The following is a 22,198-nucleotide window of genomic DNA, read 5'->3' as shown; positions in this document are numbered from 1 at the left end:
CAGGCTGAATTCCCTTGATGTAGTGGATCACACTCTTCAGTTCTTCAGTTTTATCTCCAGTCTTAGTTTTGTTTTAGAAATGGGTTAAAACCAATATCTCATGCTGCTCACTATTTATAAGTATCTCAATGTTTATTAATGATTTGGTGTAGAGGAGATTAGGACTCTCTGTGGTATTGTTGTAAGATAATAAGCAGATCAAACAGTTTCTCACCCACTTGAATTTGCTCCTTCTCCCCCTGGGCTGCATGTCAGCTGCGGTTTAATAAAATATTTCCTAATGCAAATTAATGCTTGGCCTTGGTTATTTGTGAGGGTCATTTGATATGATTTTTGTGCACCGTAGTTTCTAATGGGTTATCATGTATTTCCCAGGTTTCATTTTTATTAAAATACATGTTATATTATGGTGATTTTTGTGTGTGGGCGTGCCTGCGTGTGTGTGTGTGTATATATATATATATATATATATATATATATATATATATATATATATATATATATAAATAAATAAACATTGTAGTTATAGAGAGAGAGAGAGATACTATACACTTCTTTATGAGAAATGTTAGTGTGATCATCAGCCAACAACAACAGAAAAAGCAAAATAAAATCTTTCTGAAGCTTTATAATAAAAAAGTAGTATTTCTTGAAATGTGTTTTTAAGCTAATACCATGTGGCTATCAGTGGTATTGGACTTCACAGTTTTACCAACTGATCCAACCTTTACTTAAGTTCATTGTGCTTTATTTTTTTTAATCTCCCTTGACTTTCTTTCTCAACTTGACTTTCAGACCCCAATACTTTAAGATCATTGATGAATGCATTTCTCAAATTGTGCTGCATCGCAGTGGCACTGACCCCGACTTCAGTTACCGCAAGCGCCTAGATGTGGACTTCAGCCACCTTTTGGGCAAGTTTAACACCTTTGGCAGTTCATCACCATGGAAACTTTTCTGTAAAGAAGTTTGACTGAATTGAACTATTACTTTCTTTGAAGAGGTGTGTGTGGACAAAGCTCGTGTTGATGAGTATGAACAACGAGCCTTAGAACTGGCACAGAAGGCAAGTATAACAAAAAAATATAACGTAGCAAACTATCAACTTGAAATTGGTTTTTAGTAGTAAATATGCTTAAAGTTTGAGTTTCAGCTGTGTGCATCTCATACATATATCGTGACTGATACTTAAAGACCTTGTGTTTTTACTTACATATTTGTGATGGGAATTTTTACCACTACATGCATTTGTTAAATAATGGTTAATCATAATGTCATTTGGTAAATCTTTAGTAAAAAGTTGAAGTACTTTAGAGAATTGTCTTTTTTAAAGCCTTGATAATCTGATTGGTTTGTTGCATTAATTCTGTTTTAAAGGTTTTTAACCGTTGATCTGTGTACTTCATTTTAGTTCGATGAAGAGTTTCTCAGCAGACAAGAGGCACAAGCTCAGCTGGCTAAGTGTGAAGAACAAATTGCTGAACTCCAAGCAGAGTTGCAGACCTTCAGGTCCCAGGTATACAGAGTGGACAGAGTGTTGCATATCAGTGTCTTTGTCATTGCAGGATGTAAAATGTTTGAGGATACTAGTTGTAATTCCAGTTCAAACCTTGTAATTTTAGATAAGAGTTACAATTCAACTTTCTTTTCATTACGAGATGTCCTTGTTATTTTTGGGCTGTGCTATGGGGATGGTGGTGGGGGTTTGGGGTTTGTCCACTGGAGCCTGCAGTTTGGTTTGACATGGAGGCTGCTCTACTGGCTAGCTGACACTAAGTCTAATGAGAACACTGACCGGTCCTCCATGTTGGCCATTTCTAATTCTCCGATCTCTATCCCATAAGAGGAAATTGTTCTAAAAGCAATTTATTCTGACAACCCCTTCAGCCTCAACCACCTACCCCTACCCCTCCCAATTACTCCAGAGAGTTACTCCCACACCATGGCACTGCAAGATAACTACACACTCAGAGAGCGGAAGAGAACTTCCCTTTTTTCCTTGATAATTTTTCAATTTGAGAGCGCAAACACTGAGTGAATACTCAAATAGTACCTTGGTTTAGATGGTGATGGTATGTTTACTCAGTGGTTGCACACACACACATGCACACTTTGTTCCTTTGACTGTGTCCGTCCTCATCTTAACCTCCCCCAACACTCTAGAACGAAAAGCTTTTCTTTTTCTGTAGAGGCGTTGGCAGAGAGGGCCCTACGTTGACCTTTAGAGTGCATCTTTAATATAAAAATGGCACAGTACACGGATCAATAAGCCATTTGCTCTCTGCAATACAATTTATAAAGCTTGTAGGCGCTGTAATAACATTAGAATTTTTACTTTAGGGAAATAAAAAACATTGTAGTTATATTCCGAACAGAATCAGGACTGTTTAATAGGATTTTGCTTAACATAACCCACCTCTGCCACAGTGGTTATGAGAATAGTGGTTATGAGACAGCAAATCAGAATGTGCTCTCCACACTCGACATATTCTGTAGCTTGTCTGCTTTCATTTCCCCCCTCTCATTTTATTTTGAGTGACATGAATTCCCTGTTGATTGCAGTGTTTAACACGCTGTAAAGAAAAAAAAAACAAAAATGTGAAATTCAGCAAAATTTTATCCTTGTTCGACATACTGGAGTGTAGGGAGAGTATGCTTTTGACTTTTTTCTTTTCTTGACATATGTAGACTGCACATTTTAAGGCAATAAATGAATAAATATCTAAAGATTTTATTCCAGAAGAAAATTAGAAACGCAGTGTTTGCTTTCATAAACACCCAAACTTGCAATATGCAACTTTGACCTCTATCAATGATTAGATACAAAAACATGACACACCCGTTAAGTTTTTGAAGATTTTGATTTTGAACTTGGAACAGCAGACTTTTGATTTCACTGAAAAAAGATTTTCTGTTTATATTTCTTTCCATATATGAATGTTTTAACATTTTTGTTGATTTTGTGCCCAGTTTGGATCAGTGCCTGCCAGTCTGACATCCGCTAAGGCTGGAACATCATCACCATCTCCTGCATTCGCAACTGTACCTCCAAGCTCTGGATCTGAATCGGGAGTGCCGTGTCCCCCACCGCCTCCACCACCACCTCCTCCTCCACCTCCTCCTCCGTTTGGAGTCCCGCCTCCACCTCCTTCAGCCTTTGCAGGTGGTTTCGGTTCCCCAACCCACCACACGCTGCCTTTTGGCCTCAGGCCAAAGAAGGAATTCAAGCCCGAGAGTTCAATGAAGCGCCTCAACTGGTCGAAGGTTAGAATTTGCATAATGTCCTAAATATTGTCCCAACTTTATCCTTACACACCCTGCTGGACTTTGGTGTACAAAAACTTTTGAAGACAAAACAAAAAATTCAGGCCACACATTATTAAAAGCGACTTACTGTTATCTTCTACTTAGTTCATTCCGTTTTTGGCAGCGTCCAAAAAGTACAGATGTTTTCCAGAAAAGAAACATCCTTTTTTCTTCCGTGCCAAGCCAGTCATTACTGAAAATAACAGATGATCAGATGGTTTTGTCACAGCAGCCTTCTTGGTCTGCAGATGTTCTTCCTCTTATGAGCAATATTAGTTGATACCACAAGTGGTGTTGGTTTGTATATCAATAAATAATTTACACTCACATTTGCACCACTGCAGGTGTTCAGCAAACTAAAACATCTGCTCAAAATTTCAAGTCAGTCTTATTGAAAGGTAAGAGACTCAAGTAACGTGATCTAAATATTGGAGACCTCAACATATGGCTGAGTTTGGGACAAAGATCTTTTGAAAGTTTTTCAGTAAGCTTTCAAACTACCATAAACAAAAGCACAGCTCACTAAAAGTGAACTTTATTGCTCACTAAAGCAATAAAGTTTTTCATAACTGTAATAAAGTATAATTCAAGTGTTTCTATCTTACTGACAAAATAATCTTTAAGTTTCCCTTAACTATAGAAGTTTGCATTTATCCCAGATTGCATTTTTAAAAATATTTTTATGTAATTTGCTGTTTTAGACTGTTGCTTTACAACAACACACCATCTGGCCATAGCATTGTATTGTAATCACATTGTATTCTCATGTTTACTGTTAAGAAGTTCCTTAAAATTTTTCTATTTTTTTTTTTTTTTCCTTTTGCCTTTCTTCTGTGGATATATCTTGTCAACTAGAAATTTTCTTTCATCACACCTTCCTTATACATTTATAAATTCTGTCTTTGCACTTTTTGCCCTGTTAGCATTCATTCCTCTCTTACTGAACCTCATCTTGGCTGTAGACAAAGGTATCTTGATTTCAACCAAAAGTGTTTTCAAAAGAGTTTCTTTAATCAGTCTTTTTTCTTCTGTCAAACAGTGAATTATCATTCAAATTCTGTGAACTGTCTCAGGAAAAAAAGGTTTCACTTAAGAACCCCGCTGCAAAGTCCTGTCTGTATTTTGGCCTAATTTACACAAGTTATAAAGCATTATTTAGAAGAGTGACTACTTCTGCAAGTGATTGCTCTGCTGAAGTGGCTCTATCATGCGTTCTATGTGTCCTGATTGCAGTTGCAACTTTGTTTTCACTGTTGATCGGGATGTTGCCATCTTTGCTAGGATTCTGTCTCTTTTGGTTGCATTAATGTTTTTCTTTATTTTTAACTTGTGGAGAGCAACAATCTTGGATAATTGCACAGTGAAGGAGAATGATACTTTGGGGTTCAGAGGTCATTCTACAGGAATGCTTGCATGATTATTCAAATTTAAAATTACAGGTGTCCTTGATACTGCCTCAGTGAATGCACCTTTCCAACTTATTTGTGTTTCTAGTGGATTCATTCCTGCTGCATTAAGCATGTGTTGTTTTACTCTGTTTTTATTTAGGTTTTCTGAAATTCTAAAAAAAAAAAAGAGGAAAAAATACTGGGAATTCCCACTTAAAATAATACCTTTTTAAAAAAATAAAATGCATTATTTTAAATCAATTGCTAAGTGATTTTAGACTTTTTGATTTAGAACTTTTAGAACAGGGTCTTCATGAACTCAAGTTTTTGTTAGCATATTTATAAACAGATCCTTATTTCTGAGTTGACCACTGATAGCCTACAACAGCAAGCTTTTGATTAATACAAGCTTGCTGAGGGCAGATTAAAATCTATTTTAGTATTTAATTTGCTATGTTTGTGTCATTATACCTTTTAATACAGCTTTTCTGTGAGATTGGTTTCTGATTATGATCATGCATCATGAGTTCTGGTGAATTTTATTCTGATGTGAATTTGTGTTTTCAGATTCGTCCACAGGAAATGTCAGAAGATTGTTTCTGGGTGTTGGCTGATGAGGACCAGTATGCCAAACCAGAACTCCTCAACAGAGTTGCTCTTACTTTTGGCTCACAGAGAACAGGTCAGATGCTTTTAAGTGTTTGTCAATTCACTTTCCAACTGCATTGCTTGTGTATTCTTTGAAGACTCGATTTGTCATTATCTAAGAATATCTTTGCATTTTTCATGTGTTTTTGATGGCTGTTGGTAACTGGTCTATTCATCTGCACAGGATCAGTGAAACTTTTCCGTAAAAGTTGCAGCTGTTTCAAGTTAAGGAGATACTCTGGAGCTTACTAAATGAATATCAGTACAGATTTCTCTGCTTCGTAAAACACCACACAGTTACATCCTTGAACATTAGTATGTCTAGTAAGACCTGCAATATTCATGTATGAGATTGTTGGAGTGATTAAAGCCAGAGCAGGAGGTAGCTAGAGATTTTATCACTTTTGTCCTCCCCTGTGTTTGGTCTATTAGTCCTGTCACTGATGATTTATTCACATCTTGTGTTTTCTTTCTTGTCAGTGCCTGGCTCGCTTATGCCAACTTGAATTATTCATCCAGGTGTTATCTACCTGTCACAACTCTATGCTGCTGCTCTCAAGGTGCCTAAAACCCACCAACACACAGCTGCAGTGTAGTTTCTGATTGTCAAGGTGTTGAATAATACAGCTTGAACTAAATGGTAAACAGACATACAGGTATCTTCTTGGGAGGTCAAAAGACAGATATCCACAGGGAAAAAAATTCACCTTACAAGAGACATTTTCAAGCCTTGTTCTGCATGTGTTCTGCCTGCCTCAGTGCTTATAACATAAGCAGTACATAGTGAAATGAGGACTTAAAGTTGAACCACCATTGTTGCATGTCTGTCGCTAGAGAGCTCAAAATAGCCGCTCACTGTAATCATTATAATATATAAACCGTAATAATGTTTTCAAACCCAAACTGACTCATTTGCTTAATATTTTTTTCACTGTTGGGTCTATGAATAAATATCAGTCTATTTGAAAATATGGTTGAACATATTTTCAAATATGTTGAAAAATATGTTCAGCATATTTTTCAACAAAAAAACATATTTTTTTTGTTGAAAAACAAAAAAAATATGTTTTTTTGTTTGTTTTTTTGCAGTTTGGTGGTGCAATTGCACTGTATATTGCAGCTGGTGTTCTGAAGCAGCCTATTCACTAATACGTAGCTTTTATCTTTAAGTTTTATTGGACAGCGTTTATGGGAATTGGACTGTAAAAAACGTAGCAAAATAGCCTTTCCTTGCTAAAACAGATTACAACCTGCAAGTTGTTTCAAAATGAACGTGATTTTAACCAAGTGTACATAAAGACTAGAAAAAAGTTCTATATTAATGAAAACTATGAAGTAATGTTGGCATAATAAAAAAGCTGATCTTTTTTAATCTTTGGCATCCGTCTGTCTTAGCTGTGGTGGAAATGTGACTTTTAAGTCGGGCTGGTTGTCTTTAGTTGAAGGAGGGTTTTAATGGCAAAAGTAATGTATAATGCTCTACTCAAGTTGAAATTAGAGAATTATCTTGTATATCTTTTCTAATATAATTCTTATGTTTTAGATTATATCATCTCAAAACTCAAGTAATTCTTTAAAACTTAAACTAATGAACCTAAGAAGGGCTCCTCTTGATTTTTAACCACACAATGATTCACAGAGGAGACAATTTCACAGAGTTAAATGTGTTGATTTTCGAAGTAACAAAATTTTTTGAACCCACTAACTGTTTCAACTTTAGCTGAAGCACATAAACCCACCCTTGGTCTGTTTTGTGTTCAACATCTATTGGCAGTAAATTTTAAATTTAGTTGTATTTAAGTAAAAAGATTTTAAAAAAAAACTAAATAAAAACTCTACACTTATTTTAAGAGATCTGTTTTCTTTTTCTTTCTTTCTTTTTTTTTTTTTTGTCCTGCAATTTTTTCCCCGAGCCCAACTTTAGGTTGAAGGAGATATGACTACTGTGTCATGCTGTCAAATCCAGTTGCTTCAGCCCCTTTGAGTCAGTTATTGAACTCTCATGCATACATGCTTGTGGGCTTGTAGAGTTATTAAAAATAGCCTTGTAGCATCATGTTTCATCTCACTTAAGAGCAGTAGCATCTGGATGAATATTAAACATTAAAAAGGAAACAGCACTAACACAGTTTTTGTCATTAACAATTAATTTTTTGGCTTTGCAAACTTCTTTATTCTTTTGTTTCTCGCTTTTGCTTTCCGAGTGAGGTCTGCCCAAACTGTAAATAAAATGTTGGGTTTACTTTGTTACTGGGAAATGTTAGCGAGACCACTTCCCTCTGTGTTAGCAGCACGCCTATACTTTATTAACTATGAAAAGAAAATATACGACAATGATGTATGACTGATGCATTACTTGAAAAGAATACTAGAGTGCTCCAGGTTTAAGGGTGACCTAGATGTTGTGGATTTGATGACAAAATGTTTATTTCAGTTGTTGGAGACATGAGAGTTGGTTCTTGACTTGGGGCAAAAGACTTGAGATTTGACTTGGATAAAAGAACTTGTAAACAGATCTGAGTCATACGGCTTCTCTAATACAGGACTCCCGATTAAAAAGAGTAGACAAATAGGCTTGCCATTCATTTTGTCTGAAACAAAAGACTTTGGTCTAACATCAGGCTACAATGGACTTTTGAACTTGTTTTTCTGTTTTTTGTTTCTTTATAGTAATAATGCCATACTGCTTTTACTCTCAAATCTTGTCAAACACTTTCACTGTCACTGCAGTTAACTACATCTCAGGCTGCACAATATATCGTACTTGCAGCATATCGTCATTGCTATATTAGTGTTTGCAGTAACAACATTAAGCATGTTCACTTTTTGGAGTGCAGAATTTGTGGATTGTTACATATTGCATCTGTCTGGATGTCATGCTTTGCATGCTGATGTTATATTTGGCCTGTTGGCTCAAGTTCACTGCAGCATGTGCATAATACCCGACACAGGTAATGGTGTCCAGAGATGGTTGGAGGTATTGTAATAGCAGTGGACAAAGAAGGGAGGAAAATGCACTAAAAGGAATGATAACATCGTCTAAGGAACAGAAGGAAGCCTTGCACAAAGGCCATGTTGTATGCATTTTTAAAGACTCGTTAGCCAACTTCCTCTGCCTCAGGCATGACAAGATGACCAATGTGATGGACTGCAGCAAAATAATGCAGCCAAAGCCTAGCCAGTTGGAGAATTAGCTTTCTGTGTTGAGCTACAAAAAGCACAGGGTGTCAAAGAAACTCAAGCAGCATCCTTCCAGTCACATGTGTTTGTCCATAGGATGATAGCCAAAAAGAGGAACACTAGAGCAATCATAGGTGAAAAAATAAAGAGTAGGTAATTTTTTTTTGCAGTATGACTTTGCAGCCCTCTAACAAAGCCAAGAGAGTTTAAAATCACTCCATATAAATCAGGACCTTAACTGAATTTTTGTTTTGAGGATTTGTAATGATTTTTGCAAGATTCTTTAATGTTAGTCTCCCACTTATTCTACTTTAAATCCTAAAGAAAATATAGATTATTCAGATTTGCATCACTTTATTAAACCTGGCTGCATCTAGTTTTAATATGTAGATGTCATGTCTTACAGAATTATTGGGTGGTATTAGAATAAACTCAAAGGGAAGCCAAATAATTGGATATAAAACTGAATTTGACCTTAAACTTTTATTGTCGGATGCAACAGTGAAATTAACAATTAAATGTTTTGATGCTTTTACAAAGTGCTGCAAGATCAAACTTGTTGTCAATCCCTAAATAGAACAGCATTTTTATTTAAATTAGCATTTGTATAAAAATACACCACAAAACACAAAAATAATTGTTTCTACATTTGTAGCTGTAGTCGGAGGTTCACTGACAATTATTTTAGAGAACAAAGTTTTCCTCTAAAGGGAATAAAATGATCACTGATCTGTGTAATGTGCTGTAGTCTTCCTGCAGCTTGGCACCACAAGCTTCAAACCAGGACCAGTGTTCTGCAACTTTTAGATTTGTCTGTATTTTACCACACCTAAACCAAGGAGATAGGCTATTAGCAGTGTTCTGTGGAACATTATGGCATGCTTGGGAGGAAACTTAAAAATAGATTCATATGTGTTGAGCAGGGACACATCTTTAGATCTAGTGCATATTCCACTAGTATTACTACCAGGCTTCCTGGCATTTTATAATTTGGTCACTTTTCTGTAGATTATAGGTCTTGACATGAGCTACATGACATTCAAGGTTTTCCCATATAAAGCAAAGTGTAAAAACTGTGTTCATATTTTGCTTGCTAGGAGACAGCTTGTTTTATTGTAATTTTTTAAACGTGATCTTAAGGCATAGTTCTCCGGAGAGAGAGGGGAGAGGGTTCGCTGCAAAGCAGAATACAAATTTAAGGGTGGATGTTTTGTAGAAAACCCTGTGTTTCTCCTTCGTGTGGTCTTCTCCAGTGAACTAAACAGCTTTGAGGTGAGATGCTACAGAACTTCAGACATGTCCCTCCTGATTCTGGCAGCTTCCTTTTATTCCTTAACCAGACGGTTCAAGTTGAGCAGCTCATATTCCTGCTTCTCTACATCTGTTACTTTAGTGTAACAAAGGACTATCTACCATGAGACCTCAAAGCAGCAGGAATGTCTTGTTGAGCATTCTGGGGTGCATGCGACCTTTTGATGCATTTGACTGGCAGTCAAACTACGTTTTCTTGTATGAAGAACTGTTTACTGCTTTCTAGGTTCTTTATTCACATTTTTAGAGGCTCATCACAGTGGACAGTGCTGGATTTTAAAGTCAGTTTAATATCTAATTGGTAAAGTTGATGTTACTGCGCTCTACAACATCAAACATTGGCCAAACATGAGATACAAAAGTGTATCTCATCTTTGACCATGATGACAGTCTTCTGCACTCTCAAGCCATCTATAATTAGTGCTTATTTAAAGTTGTCTATCTTTGATCTAGGCTAATGTGCCTTTTGACTACCATAAATGTGGGTATATATATATATATATATATATATATATATATATATATATATATATATATATATATATATATATAGTTGGGCTGCTGTTTCGTAGGAAGAATGTGCAAAGCTTACATTTTTTTTATTGCAAATCTTTCATCAGTATGTCAAATGGATGCTCTGAACATGACAGTAACAAGTTGCAGATAAAATGAGACACAATGGATTCATTTTATTAAACTGAATAGCAGCTAGCAGTTTGTTTTCACTTTCCTGCTGTGTGGTGCTGACTCCCAAAGCACAAGCAAAAAATGTAATTAAATTATATTAATTGCTGAAAAAGAAATAATGCAAATTAGGCTGTGCTGGACCTCAATTTCCATCTGATATGGCATGCTCTTATCACTTTGTGCTGTACAAGTTTAAAATGTTGTCACCTTGGAATAAATAGACTATGCAGGACATAACCTAGGTTGTATGACTACGTCGATAGCCATCAGCACGGAGAGGGTAAACATGTTGCTTTTGGCAGTTGTACAGATTTAATTACCTGTTTTTATTGCTGGTGTGAAGAAGAATAAAATGCATCCACACACTCAGCAGATGATGTGAGAAGGGCGAGCTCATCATAACCTTAGAGTAAACAAATCAACAAATGTTTGTACACATACATAATTAGTGTCAATCAGTGCATAGTTAGGACTAATTGCTTTTAAAGTTCTTTAAAGCTGTTTTTGCCTCCTTTTCAATTAGCACATTGGGCACCGTCTGGGTGTTTCAGACATCCCACCTTTTGTGGTGAAAAGTGACAGTCTAGCTTCACTGTTGACAGCATCATTACTTCCAATTTCTGGCTGCTTTGTGTAAAGGGCTTTCAGCAGCTCATATTGTTGTGGTTATTATAAAAAAATGTGGTTAATGAGCAATTATGTACTCTGACTGAAAATACAGCAAACTCACAGTTTTGTGTACTGTTTGGAACTGTTCTCCGTGTTGTGAAGATTAGCATGGATACGAGGTTGAGCATCTCAGCAGAATAGAGAATCAAAAATCTGATCTCAGATGACATATTTTAATGGATAGTTTTAGGACAGCATTATTTTGTAGGCTTCTTCTAAAAGTATTAAATCTGAAATTATTCATGTAGACTTAAATCAAATTATTTTTATTCAACCAAGAAGTTTGTTTCTTATTGAAAAACTGGCATCTCCCAAAGATTAGATTTTGTTTTTCTTATAGTAGTGCTTATGTGCTTTCCTTTAATTGAAATGAAGGAAATCATATTAATTCTGTGGTTGGATAAAATTCAGCATAGTCTCGCACAATGTGAGTAAAACAGCCTGCCTGTTTCTTTTGACCAGCATGTCGGAACACACAGGCAATTTACTTTTGAGAATGCCATAAAAACAATAGAAAACTCAAAGCTTTCCAAAATGCCCTGAGCAGCTGCCGATTTGGTCAAAATGTTGGTAAAGCTAATAAATATGTCAGTGGTGTGAATAATTTTGGTTGTAACTATGAAGGCCATAACCCCCAAGTTAGAAACATTGCAGTTTTGTAGATTTACGGACAAAATATTTTTAGACATTTTGTGGTCTCCAGATAACACCAGATGTCAAATGTTTGATAATCCCATAATTTTTTTTCTGTTGCTGTGTCAAATTGACATTTTTGAGATGTGTCTGGTAGAAATGGAAAAGATAGTTATCGGATTTTCCCCCAGAATTACTTGTTAATGCTTTGGTAATCTTTTGACCTTTCTTTTCAGACCAGCAATGTTGTTGCGAGTTTGTTGGCCTTATTTTTCTCTTGTGAAAAACATTGGAGTATTCTATTAGGGTAGCGCTGCCAGTCTAAGTTGTTCAGAACCTAAAGTAAATCTGAAATTTGATGGAGATCTAAACTACTTAACAATAAACTTAAACTGTCCCCTTAGAGACTTGGTCATATTTAGGTTTTACAGCAGTACTGCCACCCCAAATACATTAACACAGCAGGAAAACATTAAACTTTTAAAAAGACACTCCGTTTGAATTTTGAAGGAGCACATACTAGAAAAAGCAGTTTCTCTGAAGAGTTCTCTAACTCAAAATTGAGTCAGAGAAACCATCTACAACCCTGCTGTTCTTGTATATCTCTCTGCATTTTATTCCCCCTTCTGCTCACTTGTAGCACAGCAGATGCTTGTCCTGTGTAATCTGAAACAACGGTAGACTGGTGTCTGACTGCTTGATTTCTCAGAAAAATAAAACGTTATTTTCAAAGCAGCAGAAATCGGAAGAATTTCTGCTGCTGCCACTATACACATGATCTGTGTGTAGTGGAATGAATGTCAGAAATACAGTGAGCTACTCCAGATTTCTTGGACAAATAATTTGGGGATCTATTGCAGTAAAATTAAATCAGATGTAACCATTTAAGATATTTGCTTTTTTTTTTCATTTATTTTAATTATTCCAAAAAACAAATCTACTTGGAGATTTTTCATAGTTCTGTGTTGACCAGAGAAGACAGACTTTTTAAAGCATCTTACAAAGAAAAGAGTTGTTTACTGGCAGAGCATTAGAAGTTATGTCCCAATAATCTTAACGTCTAGTATTACGTTATTTTAACTTGAGCCAGTTTTCTATCCCCCCACGCACATATATGTGAACTGCTCAGTACTTTTGACCCTCATTCAGAAATTATTTCTACACTGACCCTGTGTTTCTACACACACGGGCAGTTCATGGCATTACAACCCCAGGCACGCAGTCCTATTTCTTCCTTCTTGTGTCCTGAGATGTTATCGTTTCCTCTAGCGTAAAGCTGAAAGGTTATATTTGTTTATTTCACAAAGATTAAGTCTTCTGTCATCTGTGGAACAACTTTCTCCCATAAACTCAGATGAAGAAATAAACTTTTAGATAAATAGTTGTTGAGTGTAATGTACATATTTCTGTCATTGTTTGCCTTTAGTGTCTAGAATGAGTAAAAGAAATAAAATTGCAATGTCAGTAATAAACTGGTCTCAATTGTAATTCTGCTACAATCAGTCAAGCATATACTCTCAACTTTCTATACGGGTGATGTAAGGACAGCGATGAACAGAATTGGCTCTTAAGGAAATAAGAAAGTATAAAATATATGTTTAAATTTTGGTTGCACAAGAACAGTGCACAAACATTATTTATACTATTATTTATTTATTGCTGAGCAATATGTTACATGTTTCCTTTTGTAATTTGATGATTTACCTTTGCCACTGAGCAGCAACACTGTGAATATGGAAGACCTACTTAATTTTGTTCCATCCACAGATTCTCGATCTTTATTAGGTCTAGCTGCTCAGCCAAGGAAACCCACACCACATTGTTCTCTGCATGCCTGTCCTTGAGCTAATATGAAAACCACATGAATTTTGTATGTATGCCATTGCCTTGCCAGAAAGGTGTTAAGTTGTGTGCACTGTATTTCTCAGCATATGCTGGCTCTGCTCTGATTTACATGATCTACCACCATATGGCAGTTGTTCCCAATAACTTGTACTTTGTTATATTTGATAGTTTCAGAAGTATAATTAAAACTTGGTGCCTTATTGTTAATATTCAAACAATGTCACTCAGAGAAATTTGTTTTTACGTTTCAAAATAATTTTTGTTAATCTAAAAATGCAAAACATTTTCTTTTTCTAACCATTGTAATGAAAATGGGCAAAAGGTACCAGGGTATTAAGAATCTGTCGGGCAATATTAGTACATTAATGCCTGTAATGATGGAAACCAATCTGTGAGATATTATGTTTCATTCAGATGAGGTCTAAATGGCTCCGACCTGTGATGTCTGACGTAATTATGTGACTGTCATCATCAGCTATCAGTTTCATTAGAAACTGAAAGCGCTAATCTCTGCTGGAACATTAAGTACGTTTGCACAAATCGACAGAATTTCAGCAATTTTTTGTAATTAGAGTAAACTCAGTTGTTGTTCTCTTGACAAGTGCGTTTTTGTGAAGAAATACAAACTGAAGCTAATCTGTCTAAGCTCATTCAGTGGTTTGTTACATGTCTATTTTACAATGCAATGCTTTGGTTGTTTTCTCTTTGTTAACAAACAACTCTGAATCAGTGCTCACTTCAGACATCACTAACATCTTTGTTTCCCCTCTTTGCTCTGTTTCTGCTTCTTTCTCTTTCTTGTCTTGCTTTTTGTAAAAATCCGGCTTTTGTGACTGAACTTCCGCTTGGCTGCATGCTGGGCTTGATTTGGAACAGTAACAAAAGGTGAGTTTTGTTTGCAAATTTATTCCAGCAATTGTGTATTGCATGTTCTTAATTGCTTATGCTTTCTTTTTTTATTTTCCACAGTAAGGACAAATTTAAAGACTGTATTATGGCGATTACTTAATAATATTTTATTGACAGACCAACCTGACACAATCTGAATGGGATAGAAAAAACAAAAAAGCTGAAAACCTTTAAACCGATTGTGGCACCCTCAATTTGGTTAATGCAGTTAAATTTAGATGCCTGGCATTTATTAAGATTCTCTAATGATTTTCTCAGATTTATGCTCATCTCTATGGGTGCTGTATATTTAAGGTATTTCAAATAGTCAATGAAATGGTGCTTATTCCTAGATTTCTGTTAATCTATAAATCACAGTAAAAGTAATATGTTTGTGCCATGGGTGAATTTGCCCTTTAATTCCTTTTCTATTGTAATAATACAGATCCTTTTCTTCTCGGATTGTTTTCTGTATTTGAAATTGTCAGCTGTGCCAATTATTGCATGCACTTTAAATATTCCCACATGCATATCTCAGTTGATGGGTAGAATATAAAGCATTTTTTCCTTTCATCACTTTCACTTATCAAAAGATGGCTGAGTGATGAAGCTGTTGCTGGAGTGTTTGAAAAAAGAACAACAGTGTGAGAGCTGCCCTTTCCTGAGGGCAGCTAATAACTAAGATCCAATTATACAGAACCCACAAATATCACTTTTTTGTCGTGATGCAAGAATGCTGGTGTAACCTAAACCAATTGCAAAGTTGCAGTTGAAGAAAAAATACCAACAAATGGTAGATATAATGGAAAATGTAATGATTATGTATTTCTTTTCAATTTTATAGTTATTTTTCTCACCTATTACTTGCATGTAAATGTTTAGGTACAGCCTAAAAGTAATAGATGATGTTTCATACTGACAATGTCTTTTCACTCTGAGAAAGAGTTTTCTAATTGTTAGAAATGTGAGTTTTAAATAACCTAGTCACTTGAGTGACCATTCAAGTACGATTTATTTAAAAGAAGCGACAGAAACTGTTTTGCTTAATTGAAACTTTAGTGGATAAAGCTGCACTTTCAAGTATTGGGTTAAAAACATATTTGCTTGTTAAAAAACTTTTGCCCTACTTTTCTTACCTTATTGTTTTTAGGTATATTTTTAAAGACACAAAAATCAAAGTTGAGGAACACAATTCTAACAAGCAAAGATTAGCTGGTTAATTAGACCGGCCATCTGTTCGGGCAGCAAGCCGACAGTATGGTGTTTAACAGACCTGCCGCTCATAATTGACAACTGTAGCTTCAAACAGCATGACCTTATTCAGAGAGATGGTAATACTTCTTTATCTTCTATAGTCGTTTCTTATGAAAGGAGGTATATACAAATAGCTGAATTTGTCTTTTCTTAACAGAGTGACACAGCATAAAAAACATGAAATATTATTCAGTGGCATTACTATCCTCACCATTCTCTTTCATGTGTTATCAAGATGTCCCGATTAATTCATGAGCTTTATCATCTTGTTCACAAAGACCAATATGATATGTGAGGATGAAAGATGGTGAAAGTTAAGCTAACTCACTAAATAACTGATGACCAGAATTTTAGTGCATGGAAACAACATAGTTGAACTCTCAAACGGTATGAAAAACCAGCACAAAGCGCACCTTATGATGCAAAAGGCAGCTACAGGTCACAACCATTTTTTAGAGGTCTGAAGGTTCTTTCATTTAATTTTCAAAAAGATTTGCAGCACATATACCTATTAGCAGGTTCTTGCACCAACACATTAATAGTATGGCAGGATCATATCTCAGACTTGACCTTGGAAAAAAAAAAGTATCAAAGTTGTAAGGCTTCACCTCAACAGTGAATTTATAAATAAACCAATCAACAAAATCTACTATGAAAGTTATTTATTTTATTTATTTTTTTACGCAACATACTTACTAATACAGATTAAATACCCACAATGGGGTGGTTGATGAGAGAATTTAATCTGAGTGAAGTCGTTAGTTGTTTATTAGTTGCCTGCTCTCTATGAATATTGCCTTCAGCAGGTTGACATCAAAGAGAAAGTGATCTTCAAATAAAAGCATAATAAAACTAAAGCAAACTTCCTGTTAGCCAGTGTAAGTGTGTGGTTAGTGAGGTAGATGGTTCCTGGTACCCCAAACACAGACATCAAGGGTTATGCAGTATAAACACTGGTAATCTTTTTGTTTCCTCCATGATGCTGTGAGTCCAGAAGACAGGACAGAAGATAAAACAGCAGCAGTAAAGTAGCATTGCTGTTCCTGTGCATTTGGTGTTTTCACTGGGTGAAATGTAGCACTATAGTGGCATTAGAAAGCAATCACAGCACATTGGATTTATGTGATGGGAGATGCAAAGGCTCAAAGAAGTGGCCCCTCCATTGTTTGCCTCATATTTATAGATAAACTTGTTCCTTGTACAAATATGGCATTAGTTTTATCCTCGCAAACATTGTAATCTTGAATATGTAATCTTACTGAGCCCACTTCTTTTGCTTGCTATGTTTATTTTTATATTACAGGGTTTGTTACTTATTGGGGTTATGTTTATTAATGGGTTGGAAAGTAAATGAAAGTCGATCTTTGAAATTAGTTGGTGTTAATTATACATCACCATTTAAAAGATTAAAGGCTTGGAGTTGGGAAAGTTGTCTAACACGGTTACCCTCATTCTGTAGGGGAAAAAGAAATCAAGTGTTTAAACAAAGGAGCTTTACAAGTTTCCGTCTTTTCATGTAGTTTCTAGATGTCATGTTCTGTATGTTATTAATGCCTTGCTCTCAAGATCAATGTAGCCTGTTAAAGAGAAAGTTGGGTAACGACAAGATGGTTGCTCACTACTGGCACGCTGTAAGAGATAATTAGACAGCCCATTTCCATATAAATATAATGACCTAGGAAGATGGTTTATTTGTGTGGGCTCTGTCAGTCTGCACAATGCATATTTGTAGAATACTTGATGGAAGAGGTGGTGTGTGTGTAGGTGTGTGTGGGGGTGTGTGTGAGAGGTTAAGCTCGTATGGGTTGTTTTGGGAAGTGAAGGCTCCCAGGTGGAGTTAAAGTCTGCGGTCAGAGCTGACAGCTTGGTGTGACTTGGTGTGACTTGTCAAACTATGTGACACATTAAAGAGCCATGATCATTCAAATTTGTGCTTCAGTGCTGTCAACCTTAACTACAATAACCCTCTGAATACATCTAAATTGGACCCACTTAACATATCCACTTAACATATCCGTGGTGGATAATATGTCTCTCAAAGGTGGGGAAATTTCTCAGAAATTCAGGAGCTTTCGTAGTCTGCTGTGTGAAGAACTTGATAAGCATTTGAATTACAATGAGACAAAAGCAGTTGAGAAGAGGTTGGTGGACACAGTCATAGGAATTATGGCGGATTGAACATCAGAGAAGGTGGGGATGAAATGACAAGAAGAAAGTAGTAGTAGGTGTCCTTGTTTAAACTAAATACCTCCAAGTGCCTTTAGAAAGTGAAGTTATTACATTCTCATTTACCCTCAATTTGTCTTAAGTGCAAAACCTAAATCACCTTATTACTTTTCTCATTTCTGCTGGATTTTATTCAAGTAACATGTAATGTATATGTTGACACAGGAGGACTTTGAAATGTGGTCAGAATACTGAGGTTAAGAGACAGAATTAGCCTTTAAAAGGATATAAGACTGCAAATGCAGTTTGTTATGAAACACTCAGTGTATCTGAGGATAGCAGCAGGATGTCTGTCTCACGCTGTCTTGCAGTTAGTATTTCTCTCTATGGGTACATATCGGCTCTGATCAAATGGACTTTCTCTCCTGCAAGTCTGTTTTTTTCTTTTCTTTTTTTTTTTACCCCCCCGCTCACTTCATGCTTTTTACTTTGACATTTTGAAGAGCACCATTAGTTCTATAATGAGTTTTTGTGTGTGGCTTCAGAAAATCTGTGCCATTATGACACATATCATCAAATGCAAAAATCATTAAAGGCTTTTCATGTCGCTGCTGAAAGGGAAGGTCTGATCACATAATGCACACATTGCAAACATGGCAGTCTTTAAATGATGTCCATCCCATTCTATTCCTGTTCAGTGTATATTAAAATGTGTACGTAACACAACTATGCCAAATTGCTTTTATGTTGCTTTGACAGCACTTCAGAGTGCCTTACACACCAATTACCTGCACCTATTAACATTGTCTTGAAATGCTTGAAAATGTCACCAGTTTTACCTCAAACACTCATAGTCCTCACAAGCTGTCCTCTCCCTATTTTATTTTCCCCCCCGTGTTGTTAACCTTGTCCTGCTTCCCTCCCCCCCTATTTTTTTCTTTTCTCTTTTTTACTCCTATATTTTCTTTTCCTTGTTCTGCCTCAGTGTTTCAGGCATCAGCACTTCAATTTGATCCCGCTTTGTTTTTCTGTGTCCTCGTATCACTAAGGTAATGGGTGGGCTCGTTAAAAACATATTTGCCTTTGCGACTTTATATTTTACTGTGATTTTTCATGTGCAATGCAGGTTTGTGTACGCAGTGTGTGGGGGGGGTGTTTAAAGGGTGGACGCCGACATGTTTGTTGGAGCATGAGGAGAGAAGGGGGGAAAAGGAAGAACAAATTACTTCAGTGATGAATGATTTAGGCTGTCATCAGTCCACTGAATGACTTGGGAAATGTTAGGGTGGGCTTAACAGCTGTTAAGATCACACTCGTGCTGTCGCTGTGAAAAGAAATTGAGATAACAATGCTTCAAACCTGATATGACAGCTGTCTGAAAATACTCATTTAGCTTACAGACATACACAAACATATTAAGGGGGCAATGGTGCATCTTCAGGAGTCCTATAGAGGGCACTATTCCGCTGAGAATAAAATTCCTGGTGAAATTCGTACCCACAGGCCAATACACACCGATTAACAAGCTTCTAATCAGTCATGAATCTTATTGTGTCAGTGAACTTCAGTCAAGATTTGCAAATGTATTTTGTAAAAGAGTATACTTACTTGTTCTCTCTGTGGGATAGATTTTTTTCTCTTTATAAAAAGAAAACAAAAATGACTGCGATGTTGTAGATGTTAGTGCTGACACACAAATACTTTTAGTGATCTTGGTTCAGCAGGAATAGATGGAGAGAGCAGGGGAAAAAAAAACTAATGAAGTCTGTTAATTTGCTGCTATCAGAATGAAAGTCTCAGACTAATTATGGCCCTGGGTCATCTAGTCTTGATCACAGAGAGAGGTGGCCCTGCATGGTTCACTTTGATTAGCTCACTCACAACACAGCTCCTTCACTTCATTACTCTGATCTCCCTCGCTGTCTCACTTTCGCTGGTGCTAGCACAGGCGATGGGGGAGGATGCTCCATGTGCAAATAAGACAATTGTAGCCGTTCTCGCATGGCTATGCGTACCAAAGCCGAGCTGTGTGTTGTGATAAAGCAGCGAGAAGACGTTAGGGCAGGTATGTAGAGCTCAAATAACACGTGGACGTCCGTTTGATGTCTCCTGTGCTTTCTTGTACTTCCTGTCAGACTGACTGAAGTTCAGGGCTTAGTGGAATTTGAACCATACAGCGAGTCAACAGTCAAATTGTGCAGCCTGTCTGACTATTCTTCTCCACTCTGTTGACTGTAGACTTGACAGATTTGTCGGCGCGCTGGATTTGTTCACTTGCTGCAAGCAGCCCCCTTCTGTGCATCTGATGTCTGGTAGTGAATTTTGCTGCAGGCAACAGTGTGTGTGTATATATAAATATGTGTGTATTCCAGTTATAGCTCATTTTATGGGGAGCTAAATCTGCCTGCAGCCTAATTACAAAGAATATTCTAATTCATGAGTGTATGTAAGTTTAATTTAAAAGTTAGTCTCAGGTAAATTTTGGTAAAGGTTTGGCTAGCTGTGAGTCTGTCAGCATATCTCTGTAATGTCCTTTGAAGGTACTGATCTGTGTCTAAGTGTGTATGTGGGGGTTTGCTGATTCAATTGTGAGGCCTTATAAATTAACCTGGCGAGATAATTTATAACCCCCCCTTAATTGTAGTGATTTAAACTTACCTGCATGACTACCTTGATTGGTTATTAGAACCTACACAGTGATTAGATTAGCCTTTGAAGACAGCTGCCCTCTCAGTCTTTCTTTGCTGTGTGCTTGTCTGCCTTTCTGGCTGAGACGGTTCTGTCACGTGTTTAGCTATAGCAGCTTCAGCTAAATAAAAAGTAAGACACAGATCTAAAATAAAACTGAGGACCAAATATGCAAATATGCATACGCACACTCTCTTGCTTGCCACAAAAACACATTTGACCGAGTTGACCCAAGTACTAATGCCAAAGGCAGCAGTCGCTGGCTGCCGTGTGCTGCAGTGTTAATAGATGCAGATTGTCAATATTTAAACGAGGAGAATAATGATGTCGCAGCATTTTACCTTTGAACTGACTTCACCCCTAAACAGTAGCTGTTATATTTTATGTTTTATAAATGGAAAAGATACGCCCGTTATCTTATACATTTGCCAATTGCAAATCCAGATCATAAAATGATTCTCAACCTTGCAGTTCTGATTTGAAGTGGAAAAGTGAAGCTTTACCAGATTAGTAAAGGAGTCCATAATAGCAGATGGTAAAATATGTTAAGTCAGTACTAAATCAAAGGGGAGTAGGATAAGTTGGAGTGTAAAAAAATCTATAAAAAAATACAATGAGAGGAGAAAATACAAAAAATTGTATGTATACAATATTTCAAACAAATGTAATGTGATAAAGCTGTGTTTTATTTAAAACAAAAAATGACCTGTTGGAAACTTCTAAGGCATAAGAGCCACAGCTCTCACACCCCTTGCTTGCCACTCACGCACACCACTACTGCAGCATTTATCCAACTGCTGCTCAAATACTACAGAAATGAACCAATAATAGGACTACTTAATTTCATGTAGCACTATCATGGTGCTTTGTCTGCACTGATGAAGCTTAACTTGCCTCGGGATGCTGAGCGCTAAATACACATGAGCTGTTCAGAAGCGGAGCACTTTGTTGCTTCAAAGAAGTGAGGAGTCTCTATATATTCTTCAATCTCCTTAATTTTCTCACATGTAGAGCAAGGAAAGAGTGTGACAGCAGCTTAAAAGTGATTGGTGAAGCTTTTTTTTAAGTTGTACATAAAAAGCTATACATGATTCATCTCTCTTTTCCCACTTAAATAAATCCATACTGTTAAATCTGTCTTCTTAGTAAGCAAGAGAAAAGTATTGGAGCCTTTATTCAGCCCACTAACTAACTAATAACTGGCAGGAGAGGGATAGAACCACTTTAGTCTCTGTGCTCCATACGTCCAGAGAAAACTCCCTCTGGCACTTCTCTGGCATTTCATTGGAAGGACTTTAAACTCTAAGAAAGGTATAATGTAAAGTTTTTGTGAAACCCTGTTTTACCACGATGCTGATAACCAGCCAATACCTTTTTGGGAAAATTTAAATCTTTAAATAGCAGGTGTGAAAGTTTTGGACTTAGTTTTTATCAGGACCTTTGAAAATACCACAATGTTACCTTAACCCTGTGAATCAGTATGAACCAGTTCTTTTTGATTTCCAGTGGATTGTCTTAACTTGTGGTACTTTTTA

General features: G+C 36.5%; 1 protein-coding gene across 4 annotated transcripts in view; it reads left to right on the top strand.

The window, feature by feature from the left end:
• The window catches only part of LOC122820063 (protein diaphanous homolog 3-like), a 153,748-nt gene that overhangs the window by 27,865 nt on the left and 103,685 nt on the right, over positions 1-22,198 (top strand). For 3 of the 4 annotated variants that reach the window (XM_044097247.1, XM_044097254.1, XM_044097235.1), the window contains 6 exons: positions 796-914; positions 1,002-1,066; positions 1,412-1,516; positions 2,971-3,264; positions 5,262-5,376; positions 14,544-14,552. In XM_044097247.1, coding sequence (XP_043953182.1) covers positions 796-914; positions 1,002-1,066; positions 1,412-1,516; positions 2,971-3,264; positions 5,262-5,376; positions 14,544-14,552 — 707 coding nt within the window. The remainder of the gene's footprint in view (positions 1-795; positions 915-1,001; positions 1,067-1,411; positions 1,517-2,970; positions 3,265-5,261; positions 5,377-14,543; positions 14,553-22,198) is intronic. The other variant, XM_044097243.1, reaches the window with a different exon arrangement.

Source organism: Gambusia affinis, linkage group LG02 (assembly GCF_019740435.1).
Source record: "Gambusia affinis linkage group LG02, SWU_Gaff_1.0, whole genome shotgun sequence".
Lineage (NCBI taxonomy): Eukaryota > Metazoa > Chordata > Actinopteri > Cyprinodontiformes > Poeciliidae > Gambusia > Gambusia affinis.
This window is presented reverse-complemented; position numbering and strand designations above follow the sequence as displayed.